This window comes from Typopeltis vanoorti, chromosome 12 (assembly GCF_054136105.1).
Source record: "Typopeltis vanoorti isolate ZY-2024b chromosome 12, IOZ_Tvanoo_1.0, whole genome shotgun sequence".
Classification (NCBI taxonomy): Eukaryota; Metazoa; Arthropoda; class Arachnida; order Uropygi; family Thelyphonidae; genus Typopeltis; species Typopeltis vanoorti.
Window position 1 is genome coordinate 127,937,139 of NC_143560.1, and position 16,697 is coordinate 127,953,835.

Consider the following 16,697-nt stretch of genomic DNA (forward strand, 5'->3'; position numbering starts at 1 on the left):
ACTTCCCTTTCCCCCTCTAGGTATCCAATAAGTGGTGAGTTTATCCCATGTATCATCCTGTTTTCTCATCAAGTGTCGTGCCCATTTCCATTTTAGGGATTTTTATTGTTCTTAATACATCAGTGACTTTTGTTTTCTGTCTAATTTCTAGGGCTCTCATTTTTTCTATCCTTCTGATGTTTAACATACTTCTTTCCATTGCTCTTTGACATGTTCTTAGCTTGGTTGCTTGTTTAGTTGTTAGTGACTATACTTGTGATCCAAAGGTTAGAAAGGATCACATTATCATGATCACGCTGGATGATCACATTATCCAGTATGATAAAATTAATATTTTGGTCTTTTAATGCACTACTACTACTTCATCAATCCACCTACATCCTGATGTTCTTTGAGTTTCTCTTCTGCCATTCTAACATGAAACATCAAGATTTATAATTTTCAATAAAATAACAGTCTCATTGCAGTTATCATCATTGTTAGTGTCAACGTATCCATACGGTACATTTTCAGTAAGAGATAGACTGAATTTTTCTCCATTTTCTTGCTGAATTCGCCAGCTTTGCATGTAATATTTCTTTTGGAATAGCACTGCTGATTTTTTTAATAACAGATTCAGAGTAGCATTTTCATAGAGACGATTTTGAATATTTTCCAAATTCCTGGAATCCAATATGAAAATTCTTCATGAAGATTACATTATTTTACCTATTTTTGATTCAAACAATGCAATACTTTCTCTATCAATTACTACATTACCAACATTTATACAATATGTTTCATTTGGACTTGACTGTATGTTATGAAACCGGTTTCTCAAGGATTTTTTTTTTTTTTTAAATAGTAGTCAATTTATCTTTAAAATCAATTTAAAAAAAAAAAACGTTTTCTGAGACTTCATTTACTATTGTTACAAGTTTGATGCTGAAAAAAAGGATCTGTTGAACAATTTCTTCAAATTTCTGATTATTATTATTTGACACATCCAACGAGTCCAAAGACTCATTAAGGGAGATTCAGAAATTACCTATTAAAATTTAGTTGTTTCTGATGAAACTTAGAAAACTAATTTAATGTGTTTTGGGCCTAAGAAATGATAAATTTTGCGTCCATTATCTTCATGTTCATCTGAGGATAACTACAACAATGAGACAGAAATAAAATCACTGCAGTTACCAGCAAAAATCTTCTGAATTTAACATTGACAGAAAAGCCTCATTACATTATACTACGTCGCTATGTATAAACTCAAAATTCTGTGACTCTGATATGTTTATCTAATTAACTTATGCATTTCTTCAAACTGTGATGAACCAAAGCCGTCTGCCTCTGCTTCAATATTTGCATTAGGTGTGAAATAATGATCACAATCACAACTGAAGTGTGATGTGACTGAAAATATATCTGTTAATTTCTTGCATTGTAATTCGGCTTGTAACATCCTTTTTTAGTGTTTTTAACTTTTCCCAACCACCTTTTGCTTTCCTTTTTGATATAATTATGGATACGCTATTGCATAATAACATTATATAATAGTCATTTCAATTATTCAGCAGCCCCAAATACATTTAATTACTCACTAATCAAACAAATGAACGATGGATAGCTGAACAATCAATAAGCTGTTGCCCAAGTCTTGAATTGATAGTAGGCCCTAACTAAAGCAAGTTACACTACAGTATTTTGTCGGGTTTTATTTACGGTCGTTGTTTTACGCTTGAAAAAATAAAAAATAAAACTTGGCAGATATTGTTGGCCGATTGGTAGAGCCTCTGCTACTAATGGCTCAGTTAAGTAAGTTTGAGCGCGGTTAGTAGTTGGAAGGAGACCAATCGTTCGATGCTGTTGGCACACTCTCCCTCGATGAGTCTTTGGACTCCCTGGAGGTGTCAAATAATAATAATAGATATTTAGGCCATTCATATGTGGTCCCAGGGCAAATATCCACCAGGCCAGTAAGCCTAGGTTGGTTGCTTGCTTCTTTCTTAAAAAAAAAAAAAAAAAAAAAAATCAGCTAACGCCTTTTTATTCCCGTATATACGGGAGTAGGCGAGGCCATTTAGCCCTATCTAACTTTTGGAGACTGAGTGGGCAGTTCAATCTCCACTGGTACCCAATCAGAGACAGATGGCCCAAGGCTATCACTAATTAAGCGTTACTCAGTGAAGAGAGACGGCTCAAATGTGCCGCCATCTCGTGGTCTCTAACCCTAACACAATATATTTAATGTCTGAAATAATGTGGGTTAGATCCCTATAATAGTCACATCGGCAATCATTCTTCACAAAACATAAAAAATGATTGTTCTTAAAACAAAAAAAAAAAAAAATCATAAAATCGAGCCAAGTATTAAAAGGAAACAGGAGTTTGAAGTTTATAAGCATCTATTTTGCTGGCATGTTGCTTTATCTAAAAAAAAAAAAAAACCCAGCTAACGCCTTTTTATTCCCGAATACGGAAGTAGGCGAGGCCATTTAGCCCTATCTAACTTTTGGAGACTGAGTGGGCAGTTCAATCTCCACTGGTACCCAATCAGAGACAGATGGCCCCAGGCTATCACTAATTAAGCGTTACTCAGTGAAGAGAGACGGCTCAAATGTGCCGCCATCTCGTGGTCACCTTAACACAATATATTTAATGTGTGAAATAATGTGGGTTCTACGGTCGATTTTCTTGAGTTTACAGGACGAAAAACCCGAGTTTCCGGGAGGAAAAACCCGCTTGCCTGTGCCAGAGATCGACTAACTCGGGAACCGGTCGAAAAAAGGCTTAGAAAAATTTCCTCTAGTCGCCGACTAGACTCGAAACCAAGTCTTCCTTCGTGCGGCCAAGCGCGGCGGTGTGCAAACGCCACATCCGCTGAGCTACATCTATGAAGATGTAAATTGCACTCCGAAATTCGTAGAGTATCATAACGTGTGGAGAAGCCCTTTAAAAAAAAAAAAATGTAAGTGAATCAGCCTTCTAAATTGCAGTCAATCTCCTATTTCCTCTATTCATGAATCACTTTTCTTTTTTAACATATGAGAATTAGTTTCATTTTGTTATTATTTTAATGAAATCAGTTATTACCAATTATTATTTAGTCGAGCGATGACGGAGTGTGTCGTCTTAGATTTTATCTTGCCGGGAAGCAAGTGGAATCTGTTCAGTATTCTTTCTTCCACACGCGATGGAAGAAAAAGATCGAGGTTTGGTTCGGCTTAATGTGCTAAACATTAACACATTTAATGCAAAGAAAAATACAACGAAAATATATCTGTAAAATTACCTTGTTCATTCGTGGATGTGACATCGTGATCTTCGCTATGTGAGCAGACTGACTTCTGGTGCTAAGATCCCGATGCTCAAAACCAATCACTATATGTTTTTGAGGACTGCGTGTTACGTCCCAGTAAAAGTCTATTCCACATGAAACTCCTTTCGGATTGGACGAATGGGTACCTTTCAGTTCGAAGGATCGGATCGGAAGGTTCAGACGGCCGTAAATGTCGTTTGCAATACCACGTCCTCGAGAAGTGTCGGAAACTCGCACCTCATAAGACAGTCCTTTATGTGCAATATCATCCCAATTCAGAGTCATCTCGTGGCTTAAAACCTCTGTAGTCATTTGGTACATGGTTTGAAATCCTAAAGACCTGGTTGGATAGACAGTCTTCGCAGATATTTCATATCCTGCAGGCAAGGGCTTGGAAGATGCAGAAACACTGAAAGGTAATGCTGGAAGATCAACCATCAATGTTTTGCCAGATTTACGAGTATGGCGGTCATACAATGATGCGAACTCACTTCGTATTAGATTACGACTGTTAAAGTTAACATTTATCGCGGCTTCAGTATTCCAGTAATTGTTATTAAAATTGTAACCCACGGTAGCGGATCTCGCAGCCCTGAATGATGTATTTATTTCTACAGATCCAGTATGATGAGTTTCATTGTATCTGTGGTTTATATCAATTGTGATCTTCTGACTGCTGGCCCATGATGATTCAAAGTTAGTACGCCAAAGACCTCCGATGAATTCTTGTTGTATTTTAGCAGATATATCTCGATATTTACGGAGAGGTGTATTCAGGTTAAAGTCGGCATCGAAGTTTAACAAGTCCTTGTAGGTGTATATAGTTTTAATTGTGCTCAGCATATCACTGGGATTTTTGTAGCTTATTACAATGTCATATCGTCGATCCCGTCTCATAAAGGTCATGAGAAGATCGTAGTTTTCATGTCCTCTAAATGGGGTTACGAAAGTAACTTGGCTCTTGATGTGACTCCTGCCATATTGGAGATTAAAAGAGAGATCTATTTTAGCCGTCTGTCCCCATTCGTAACCAACAGAAGTTGAGATTTCTCCAGATTTGCTCTCAAACTTACCGAATACGCTGTATCTTTCCCGGGGAAAGGAAAGAGTGATTCTGGGGGTCACAGATGTGAAATCCTGGTTATAATGGACGTTGGCCAATAGACCAATGGAACTGTATCGATGACTCGGCAGTCGTAGAATCACAGAGAGATCTTCCAAGTTGGTGCCACGGCGGAATTTTCCAGAAATGCCTGCCATTTTAACAGCTTTGTGAGAAGTTTCGATTTGTATGCTACCTTCAATGTCCTGGAACATGGCATTGTGGAATTTGGTATCCATTCGAACCATGCGTAGAATACTGAATGGAGTGTTGATGGTGATAAAGGCTTCAAAGTCATTCCACCTGCAAAATCAGTAGTAACACAATTATAAACAGTATCCATCCACAGATTACAGGGTTAATATATTAAATAATAATGATGAAATAATGAAATTCCGAAAAATAATATTAAAGTTTCCCATTTGCTGTATATGGATGATTTGAAGTTATATGGAAAATTGGCACAGCAAATACTTATTACTGAATATAGTTCGTATTTTCAATGAGGAAATCAAAATAACATTTCTTTGGGGGAAAAAAAATCAACTACCGCCTTTTTATTCCCGAATACGGGAGTAGGCGAGGCCATTTAGCCCTATCTAACTTTTGGAGACTGAGTGGGCAGTTCAATCTCCACTGGTACCAATCAGAGATAGATGGCCCAAGGCTATCACCAATTAAGCGATACACAGTGAAGAGAGACTGCTCAAATGTGCCGCCATCTCGTGGTCCATAACCCTAACACAATATATTTAATGTCTGAAATAATGTGGGTTCTACGGTCGATTTTCTTGAGTTTACGGGACGAAAAACCTGCGTTTCCGGGAGGAAAAACCCGCTTGCCCGTGCCAGAGATCGACTAACTCGGGAACCGGTCGAAAAAAGGCTTAGAAAAATTTCCTCTAGTCGCCGACTAGACTCGAAACGAAGTCTTCCTTCGTGCGGCCAAGCGCCGTGGTGGGCAAACGCCACATCCACTGAGCTACACAGGCTCATTTCTTTGGGATAAATGCGTAAATTTTATCTATTAAACTAGACAAAAAAAAAATCCCTGAGAGGACCCCAGTAGAGGCATGGAAGACACCGGGAGAAAAGAGCATTTACCTGCTGTGGGATATGTTCATAAAAGTTTGCCAACAGGAAAAATGCCTGAGGAGTGGAGGGAAAGTGCTCTTGTCCCTATTTACAAGGGTAAAGGGAATGCACAAGATGGTAAGAAATTACAGAGGAATAAAGTTCATGTCCCAGCAAAGGAGCAGTTTGGCTTCATGCCTGGTTGATCGACGACGGATGCTATCTTTGGGTTATGGTAGATGATAGAAAGGTTTCGAGGGAAACAACTGGTGTTCATTGATCTGGAGAAAGCATACGATAGAGTGCCAAGGCAAGAGGTCTGGAGGTATCTGAGGGAGAAGAAAGTATCAGAAAAATATGTTAGGTTGGTGCAGGAGATGTAAAGACAAGAGTTTCAGACCTGCTTGGGAGAGACAGAAAGCTTTCCAGTGACAGATGGCTTGCATCAAGGGTCAGCATTATGTCCGTTCCTGTTTAATATTGTGATGGAGGTGATGAAGGAAGAAGTGGGAGAGGATGCGCCTTGAACAATGTTGTATGTGATAACATCGTGCTCTGTGCACTATGAAGAGAAGAATGGCAGGTAAACTGAAAAGATGGAGGAGAGTATAGGAAGAGAGATATGAGGCTGAGCAGAAGTAAGTACATGTGTTGCAAGTGGATTGCAGCCAAGACACAGATCTGGAGCTGGAAGCAAATGCCATCAGGAAGGTTAGTGACTTCAGGTACTTAGGTTCAATAGTGAAAGAGGATGCAGAGGCTGAGAAGGAAATGGGATGCAGGATACAAGATTGATGGAGGAAGTGGTGAGGGATGGCTGGAGTGCTATGTGATAAGAGGGTGCCAATCAATCTAAAGGGAAAATTCTACAGGACAGTGGTGGAACCAGCTATGATGTATGCTATTAAAACTGTGGTCCTGAGAAAAAATAACATCAGCAGGATGGAGGTAGCAGAGATGAGAATGCTTAGGTCGATGTGTGGTGTGACCAGAAGGGATCGTCTGGGAAATGACTATGAAAAGGAAATGGTGAAAGTCACGAACTTAGGAGTGAAGATACAGGAGGCAAGGTTGAGATGGTTTGGTCATGTGACGAAGAGGGAGGAAAGGTCATGCAGATGGATGTGCAAGGGAGGAGGAAGCGGTGGTGGCCAAAGAAGAGATGGGGAAGCTGGCAGAGGAGGACCTGAGGATGAACTTGGATATGGATACAGCCCAAGACAGGAAAATGTGGAGACGCATTAAAAACGGCGATCCTACTTAAGTGGGATAAGCTGCAGAAGAAGAAACTAGAAAAATTAATGACGCTTTTAATTTTCACCAGGAGAGATATACAAAAGTAATTTCAAGTAGCAAGCACTGTAAATACCTAAGAATATTAGGCGCCAATAATATTCTCCCGTCAAACGTTTAATAGCAAGCATCAGAGGAATACACCAAAATGTTAACATTCTGAAACAATGGATTGAACACAATTTGAGCAATGAACTCTTCTGGTATACTAGTGATCAGATATACAGCTGGCTTAATAGATTGGATAAAAGAAGATCCGAACAAATTGGACGGCAAAACTCCAAAGTTAACGACTATGCACCATGCAATATATCGACGAAGTGATGAATACCGTCATGATCAAATGGCCAAAACAATTCATTGTCATGTATGCTAAAAAAAAAAAAAAAGTTTTCTATTTGTGATAACTGGTGGCAGCATAAAATAAAAACAGTATTGAAAACGAAACAATAAAAATTCTCTGAAACGTTAGAACAAAAACTGATCGCCCACTGGAACACAGTAGACCTATCATTACAATTATTGAACATCGACAAGTTTGTATTATTGACATCACAGTACCAAGTAATTAATCACAACAAACAATCAGGGTATAATCTTGGTATAATGTTAAAAAGCTATCCAACTATTTACAAGAATTAAACATGAACAAACTCAACTTGATCTACAAAAAACGGCATTACGTGCAATAGCCCATATCGTACGACGCTACCTGACAGACTATTCTTAGGTAGAATCTGAATTGTTCTATATTACCAGCGAAATTGATGTTCGAATGGCATCTTGTTTCAAAGAGAGAGAGAGAGTTGATATTACTCTTAAACACAGCAGAATTATTCCATAATAGTGCAGTGAAGAGACATAACCACTGCATTTGTGATGTTACGTAAGGCGGTTTTCTCCTGATTCCTTCGAACGCAACGTACACGCAAGCAAGAGTTAAGTAGCAGTAGATGGACAAGGGAATGACGCATCAGATTTGAGTTGCACTGCTCCATAAGACTTAAAATATTGACACGCACACATGCTAATATTCATAGGGCGAATATTTGAAGATCCCTGTTAGAGAATACCTTGAAATGAGTATGAACAAAGTTAGAATGGCTTCTGTGTGCTTGTTATTGCTGTTATGTTCAGTTCTGTTGTTAAATATTAAATAATTTCTTAAATATTCTTGTTAGCTCTTACTTCAGTGAAACAGTTGTATTAAACAGCTATAGTTAGTAATATGTTATCATACAATATTCAGTAATATACGTGTACTTACCCATCACCTTTCATGTTGCCAGCTATGCGGAGCTCTTGGGTTGGTGTTGATATTGTGAAAATGCCTTCCATTATTTGTTGATTATCATTCTTCATGGCTCCAGTTACAGAGAGTGACTGAAATTCAAGGAGGGGACTCTCAATCCTTATTTCAGCTTGTTTTTCTATAGTATAATCTTTGAAGATCCCTGTTAGAGAATGTCTTGAGTTGGGTGTAGTCAAAGTTAGAATTGCTTCCGTATCCCTATTATTGCTGTTAATTATCTTCAGTTCTGTTGTAATTTTGCGGAAACATAGCCACGGGCTTATTATTTCCATTGAAGCCATAGTTTGTCTATTTCTGGCGTCATATTTTGCTTTTATTTCATGAAACGCTGACTGCGTGCCAATCTGGAACAAGCCATCAATGTTCCTGTTACGTCTGTTATTGTAGACGATTTTCATTGTCAATTCCCGCTCTGCAATAATTGGACTTTCCAACTTGGCAATGACCTCAAAAGGTGAGGATCTGTGGTTAAGTGTGATGCTATGCTGAATCCCAAGATAGTGCAAGGACAGAATAATTTGCAAGTTGTCGCTGTAATTAATATCTGCGAGAAGATTTACTGTACGGACGTCTAATACGTTGGAATTTATCTTGATTTCTACGAAAGTAACTCCAGTTTCTCCTTTAACGACTACATTAAAGCTGTGAGTGGCTGAAGGTGTATTGCAGGTGAGATCAACTGAAGCAGTGCTGCTATCACTGATGACTTTTGCTGCTAATGTTAAAGTCTTGTAGTCTGCAATGGGAGTATTTATTACTAGTTTGGCTTCAAAAGGCCGGAATCGATTATTTCTTATTAGACCAGACACAGAGTACTTGCTGGCAGACGACTCAATGACTATCTCACTTTCGTAACCATGTGCGGTAGTCTTTAACTGCCCTGTAATGCCAAAGGTCTCTAATCCTTTTATGGGAGTGTTGAGCATCAGTCGTCCATCCAGAAGTCGGTAGTCATTCTTTAAACTTCCCTCTATACCCATCTCGCGAAAGTCTGTGAAAGGAGTGTTCAGCTTCACCATCCCCTCAATGTAACTATCGTCAGAATTTTTCAACGACACAACCAAATCAGCTTTGTTACGTTCCCATTCAAGAGTCGAAGTAAGACCGAATTGGCGATTTCTGTTGTCAACCGCAAACGTAAATTTGACATCTCTAAAAGGACTAAACGGCGAGTTGATATTTAGACGTATATCCGTTGGGTAAACAGTATTGTGATCGATCTGAGTGGTGAGGGTTATCTTTTTCTCTGTCTCCCACTGAAAGGTTCCTTCTAACTGAATATTATTATAATCTGTTGTCAGCATGGCGTTGAAAGAAATTTGTTGATACTGATTAAACGGGGTACGAATTACTACATTCAATTTACCGCCCCTCTTAGGGATTATCTCTATCTCAGACACGAGTTCTACCTTTTTGAAAACATCCCACTGGAAGAAACAACTAAATACTTTACTGTTGTCTTTCTGGGTTGTCTTGAGTTCTGTTATTAATACTTCGTATCCAGGAAATGGCGAGTTCACTAGTCCTTTCAAATTAATTCCGGTGCTTCTTTGATCATATTCACCACTCATCAGCAATTTCTTTTCAGGAGCCCATTGAAAAGCTAGTTCCCCCTTCACGTGATAACTGTTTAAAGCATATTTTCCTGAGGCTACCATCTCTTTCATATTTTGAAATGGTGTAGTGAGAGTTAAACTTCCCTGTGCCCCGTTGTTCTTGCTTTCTATTTTTCCAGACAATTCCACTTGTTTAATTCCCCATGCATAAGTTACTAAGAAAGATTTCTGGTTGTAATTTCCATTAAGAATAATTTTCTCGTATTCAGGAATAGGAGTAACTGCGGTGATCTCCATTTGCCCAGTTGATCCGTCATAGAAAACTGAACCCTTCAGAGACGTCACTGATTCTCGATCTTGTTGTAATACAATCTGTGCGGTTTTCTTAGGAGTAGAAATGTCATACATGCCGGATAGACTAAAATGCTCATAGCCCGGTCCAGTGCTCGTGAAGCTCAGCTTACCATTTGCACGCTGCAGCCGATGATGGAGGAAAAGGTTACCCTCAATCAAAGCTCTGTCTTCGTTCCACTGCAATGATAACTTAGGTTTGAATTCTCGTCTGTTACTTTCATAAGATCCTTCAATACCAACAGATTTTAATTTCCTGAAAGGGGTAGTCAGCTTGATAGCAATAATTCTGTTGTTTCCATTATTTGGACTACTGTTGAGATAATGGCTAGAGAGCTCTATTTTATTATTCCTGTTCCATTGTATATTTGTGTTGTGTTTGGTTTCACCAGGTGTATTAGCGTGATTAACTGCGACTTGCAAAGTATTCAGCATGTGAAATGGAGTGGAAACTTGAAGATCACTGTTGAAGTTGAAAGAATCTATTATATTCATTTCATGAGCAAGAATTATAGCATTTCTGTTCCTGTTGGCCCTTATTTGAGTAATGTATTTCGTGTCTCTTTTATTATGGCTAAGAGAAACCTTCGTTTCCTCAAAACTCTCGAATGGTGTTGTTATCAGTAGAGTAGATTCACAGACAAACGACTTGTAACCACCGCTATGACTTCCAGTGAGTAAAGCAGTTATTTTCTTCCCACCATAAGTAACGTCGAAAGATGTACGGAGATTTTGTTGAAATTTGTGCGACATGTCTAGTGTAGCAGTCTCGAAATTGCGGAATGTAGAACTGAGAATTGCATTAAATTCAAAATTGTTGATGGAGATCAATTTTCCTTTACTCTTCAGGTTAATCGCTTTGTTGTACGGCAGCTGAGCATCTACATTAACGGATAAAACACTTTCGTCATTCTGTATGGTCCCTATGACTTGAAGATTTTCGTAGTGACGGAAAGGACTAGTAAAATATATTTTCCCTTCTAAATTCTGACTTCTGTAATCGTTCTTTTTAGATCCGAAAAGACCAAATCCAACTTTGTTGTATCCCCAGTTGATTTCAGTATTTACTATTATGGCATTGCCTTCTTTATTGTAAGTGATTCGCGTTGATGCAGAATCATAACCTCGGAATGGAGTATTGCATTTGACAGACAACGACCATGTATATCTTGTTCTGGATAAGGAATGGCTGCCTTCCAATTCCACAGTGATTTTTTTTGTTACATCCCACTGAAGTTCTCCTTGAGTTTTGAAAAATCCTGGAGTGCAACTGTGAACAACAGTGGCAGAAATGTCGCGGAGCTTTCTGAAAGGAGTACTAATGTTCAAACCACCACGCAAACCATTTTCTGCAGCAGATCCATAGATGCCGACTGCGAAATTTTGATCTGAACCCAAGAGAAGCTCACCCCTACTTGATATCTCCGATGGACCACTGCTGTGAGTTACACCCAAAACGACTGACTCGTATCCTTGAATACGAGTCGCTAACTTCAAGCTAGCAAGTATATTTTTTGCATAACGATTGTACTTGCCTTCCACAGATGTTGTGAATACTTCCCTCTGCTCATGTAGGGCTACTATTTCACTGTTCCATTCCTGAATATTTCCGCTGTGACTTACTTTCAAACCGATGTTTTCACAGTCTACGAAGGGAGTAGCAACGTTGATTTCCCCTAATATCTGTCGGTTACCACGGGTAAGAACAGAGTTAACATCGAGAGTAAGGGCAGCCTTCTTATTTGGGGCCCATTCGATTTCTGCCCTGTTATTTGTTCTGAACTTTCCAGTAAATATCTTTCCATCCATGGAAGTGGAAAATGAGCCTCTGATGGTTCGATCAGGAATAGTAATCGTCATTGTACCTTGGTGCCCAGATGAAGGACAGCGAATTTCCGCATCAATTGTGATTCTGCGAGAAGGATTACGATCAGCATCCCACTTCACATCAAAAGATACACTGTCCAAAAGTTTATTAGTTTTCAGAGTAAACTTGGAGGTCAACCTTTGGCCGGAAACATGCTTGAAGTCAACGTTGACATTTAGGTTTTCCTGATCATACTGTAACATTGCATCTGCTGTGTAGGTGCGTTCTTTACAGTTAGCCATAACTTTTATGCGATGCTCTGAAAGGAAATCGGTGGTATATTCTCCTGTCACTTTGTATTTTTCATTTCCGAGATCCACTTCCCCTAGAATATCATACCTTCCTACAGAAACATCTAAAGATGCGACAAGCTTCAAAGGACGACGACGACGAGGAATCCTCACTTCAGCATCTACATCATATTTCAGTTGGTGTCTATCACTTCGATTCTTGTAATTGGCAACTGCCGTGGCTTGCTGTCCTCTCTGCCACTGGGTAGTGAAAACAGCTCGATATTCAAGGGAACGAACTTTCTTAAGTTCGGTCATTAAACGCATTTCTCTTCCGGGATATTGCAGTTTCAGATCCCCTTTGAGCTGCAAGCGGTCGCTCATATCAGCAGTAAGATCAATCTCAGTGTTTATTTGTTTACCGGCTGCATATTGTATATTTACGAGATTTCTGAGGGCTGTGTCCGTATTTTCGTGCTTGACGTTGATTTCATAGTTGATTCCCCTTTCAGGGTAGAGCATTTTGAGAGTCGCCGATCCTTTGTTATTCGTTAACGATCCTTCATAGCGTACAATTTCTTGTAAGGTGATCTTGTGGACTCTGCTACGACGGCTGTCACCAATGCTGATTTGCAAGGTGTTCTCCACATGTCCCGTTGTACTCTGCATCTCCCATGACAGAACGGTGGAATACTGGGGTGATGCCGTGGACTGAAAGTTCAAAACTCCAGTATATTTTGTGAGGGTACTGGCAGAAAGATCGCGGAATTTTCCACTCAGATCTATTTTCTCTCGACGGCCCTGCATCAGCTGATAGTCTACAGTAAGTTTACAAGCCATGTTGTCAACGAATTGAGTATAGCCTTTAACTGTGGTGTCTAGCAAATAAGAATTGAGCGTAACTTGACCTTCGTACCTCTCCCTATCCTTGATGTCTATATCTCCTGAAAAAAAAAATATATATATAACTCCATTTATTTTAATGACTGTACTACATTTTTAACTCGCAGTCGCGCCACTGTATTTTAATTGTTGTTATATCAAGCAATTGCACCAATTAGGCATTCACTTTTTTATTTTGAAAAACGCAGTCATAAATTAATACGAATTTTTCAGTGACAAAACCTTGCATAGGTCATATAATAAACTAACAGTAAAATTTATATTTTATTAAATAATTTTTATTCATGACAAAAATTATTAATATTAATACAAGTAATTGGTTAGTGTATCCACTCTTTAGCCAAGAGGCTGAGGGTTCGAATCCCACTTACGCATGGAAGTTTGCGATTGTCTTCCACCTTCATACATTCATTCATACAAGTGAATAAACACTCTCCCAAAATGGACTGGATCACCATGGGAGAAGTAGACCCAACCCTCCCGCAATGGGAGAAGCCTTCACCCTGTAGTGGGTGGGAAAATAGATTGATCATCATTGTATTGATACAAGCGGCAGGTTAAATTATTAGAAACACATATTCTATTATACGTTTATTTTCAATTTGATAACTGAACTGAATTCCAGAGAAAGCTATCATGAATCTTACTACGTTACATTTATAAAGTGTTGTCTGGTATTCTTCAAGATACAATGCAATTCAATAGTGTCCCTTTTTTAGGATGTAAAATTCACATGATATTGCATATATACATAAAAAAAATCAGCTAACGCCTTTTTGTTCCCGTACAGGGAGTAAGCGAGGCCGTTTACCCTATCTAACTTTTGGAGACTGAGTGGGCAGTTCAATCTCTACTGGTAGCCAATCAGAGATAGCTGGCCCAAGGCTATCACTAATTAAGCAGCATGCAGTGAAGAGAGACAGCACAAGTGCCGCCATCTCGTGGTCCCTAACCTTGACACAATATATTTAATGTCCGAAATAATGTGGGTTCTACGGTCGATTTTCTGGGAGAAAAAAACCCTCTTGCCTGTGCCAGAGACCGACTAACTCGGGAACCGGTCGCAAAAAGGTTTAGAAAAATTTCCTCTAGTCGCCGACTAGATTCGAAACAAAGTCTTCCTTCGTGAGGTTAAGTGCTGTGGTGTGCAAACGCCACATCCACTGAGTATATTTTATTAACCATAAAGCATCTACGTACAATCCAAATAAATATATATACATTTGTACATAGAATGCTTATTCTAATTGGCATTTTGATTTACATTTCTTGATCTTAATAATATATATTATGTACAATTTATTTTTCCTTATTTTTAACATCAGTAATCTGCTCAGTGTCTGCTTCTTCCTACAGTCCTTTTTACATGAGTTGAGCAGTATTTTTCTTTTAATGTAACATAACTTTACTATCCATGGAATTCTGTATTATCCACATCCACTGAGCTACACAAGCTGTATATATACATATACTAGTAAATTATCTCATCCCATTTCCTATTGCTTATTAGTCTCACCGGCCTCTCACAGCCGGTGAGACTAATAAGCTTGGCTTCTTCGAAACCTGATTAATTCTTTGATAGAGCAGTAAATCCTCTCTGCACAATATATTATGGTTCTCAAGTCCATATGCTATTCTGGCTGGTTTGCCTGTTTTGCGAGATGAAAAATACGAGTTTCAGGCACCAAAAATCTGCCACCTCCTTTGCGCTAACTCGCACCTGAATTGAAAGGCCAAGAAAAATGTTTTTTCGTATGCTGGATGGGATTCAAACTCAAATCTTTCCAACTAAAGTGCATAGTCGAAACAGACCGAATTACAGAGGTTCCCTATATGAACTATACTACGAAAATTATACGGATACTTGAGAATTTCGCAAATCCTTATTTTCATAAACCTAGATATAATGCTTTGCTCCTTTTTTGCAGATGCTCGGATGCTTTTGCACTAAAATTTCCATTTCTTCACAGAGCCTCCGTAGCTCAGTCGGTATTGACAACGCGCATTGGTTGGAATGGCCTGGGTTAGAATTAGGACGCGAAAAACCTCAGGTTTTTTCATCCCTCAAACTAAACAAACTGGCAAGAACAACACGCACAATTAAAAGACAATACGCTGGCATCGCAGCTTTATTTGCTTCGGCCATATCAACAAATTGCTATCAGTCCATTCCTGCATATAAATGAGTCGCTCCTAGTGAAGTCGAATACCCTGGTTCCATTCGCCCTTCAAATAGAATTCTAATTTCAGAGATGCTTTATAGGATTCAGACTGGGAGATTATACAAGCAATTCTGAAACCTGTGTACCTCTCTTCATTTTCCTCAACCCATGTTGTCACAGTGAATAGTTTGCATAGATGCGAGCTATTAGCGTAATACGGCACTGTCCGTCGCGCCGTTCCACTGTCGTTTATATGCAGTAAATATTTGGACATTACAATTAAAGGAATGGATTTTATTTTTAAGTATACTAAACTGTATAATTTTACCGATAATAAACAATATTTTTTCATGTTTATTTTTTTTTAATTTTTACCGTAATTTTGATATTTTATCCAAATACGTATATACAGTGTGTATGTATATTTCGAAAGTTGCAGCATCCCCACCATTTCAAGCCACCACTGATAACACCCATACTACCTTTCGAGTGGGTTTTCCAAATTTGTGACAATTTGAAAAATCCAAAAAGCTAAAACTCTGTTGGAAAACAGTTTTAGCTTCTTAGATTTTTCTGTGCATTTCTTGGCCGAGGCTGCCCTCACATTACCATCAGCCGATTATGTTGCCTTGCTCACAAGTCACTTTGAATGAGACATTATTTACCAATATCACAAACAGACAGACCAATCATATGACATTGTATAACACACACATTTTGAAATGCATTACATGCCACTGACAATATGCAATCAATGAAATATATACTGTTTTGGCTTATAGAGTTGGAGGTTATATTACAGTATACAAATGACTTCTGAAGAATGCGAGTTTGAACTGCGCAGGTACACTTATACGCGGATTTTTTTTAATGATACAAAACGCTCTACATTTTATTATTGGAAACTATATTGGAAACATTTTTGGAGATTTACGATAATTTGAAAAAACTCGCAGACCAACCGCTAGCTAGAAATATCGAAAAAAATTAAGATAAAGTAAAGTATGTTTTGAATGCATAAAACATTGGTAGATACTAGTCTATTTTATCATTTCTACCATAAAATATACACAAATCTATTATAAAAAGTTAAAATTTCAAAACTTGCGCACACAAAAGCTTAGAGACTGTACAAGGCGCCATTTACAGTCCGAAGAAATGTAAACAAACGTAAAGCTGTAATATTAAATCATAACTGCATAAGATTAACTGTTATTAGTAAATTAAATTAATTAGAATAAAATAAAAAATTATAACGATTCAATCATTAGTGCATAGGCTAAACTACCGTGAAGCAATCGTATCGATTGCATTAGGCTACCATAAGGCAATCATAGTGCTGCTGCTTTGTTATCAATGCATGAATCGCTATACCTGTAAATAAATACGAATAATTTCTTTTTCACATTATCTTTCCATTATTGATATCTAGTGTTAGTAATAATACGTAATAAAATGTAGAGCGTTTTGTATCATATAAGATAATGTTGATGTAGGTACTGACAGACATATAATTCATCTTGTACACAGACGACGTAAACTTACAGTA

At 38.3% G+C, this 16,697-nt stretch overlaps 1 protein-coding gene across 1 annotated transcript in view; it reads right to left on the bottom strand.

Moving 5' to 3' along the window:
• Positions 1-16,697, bottom strand: part of Apoltp (Apolipoprotein lipid transfer particle) — a 175,295-nt gene that overhangs the window by 107,038 nt on the left and 51,560 nt on the right. The window contains exons 19-20 of the mRNA XM_090401346.1: positions 8,035-13,027; positions 3,272-4,703 (exon numbers count right to left, since the gene is read on the bottom strand). Coding sequence (XP_090257472.1) covers positions 3,272-4,703; positions 8,035-13,027 — 6,425 coding nt within the window. The remainder of the gene's footprint in view (positions 1-3,271; positions 4,704-8,034; positions 13,028-16,697) is intronic.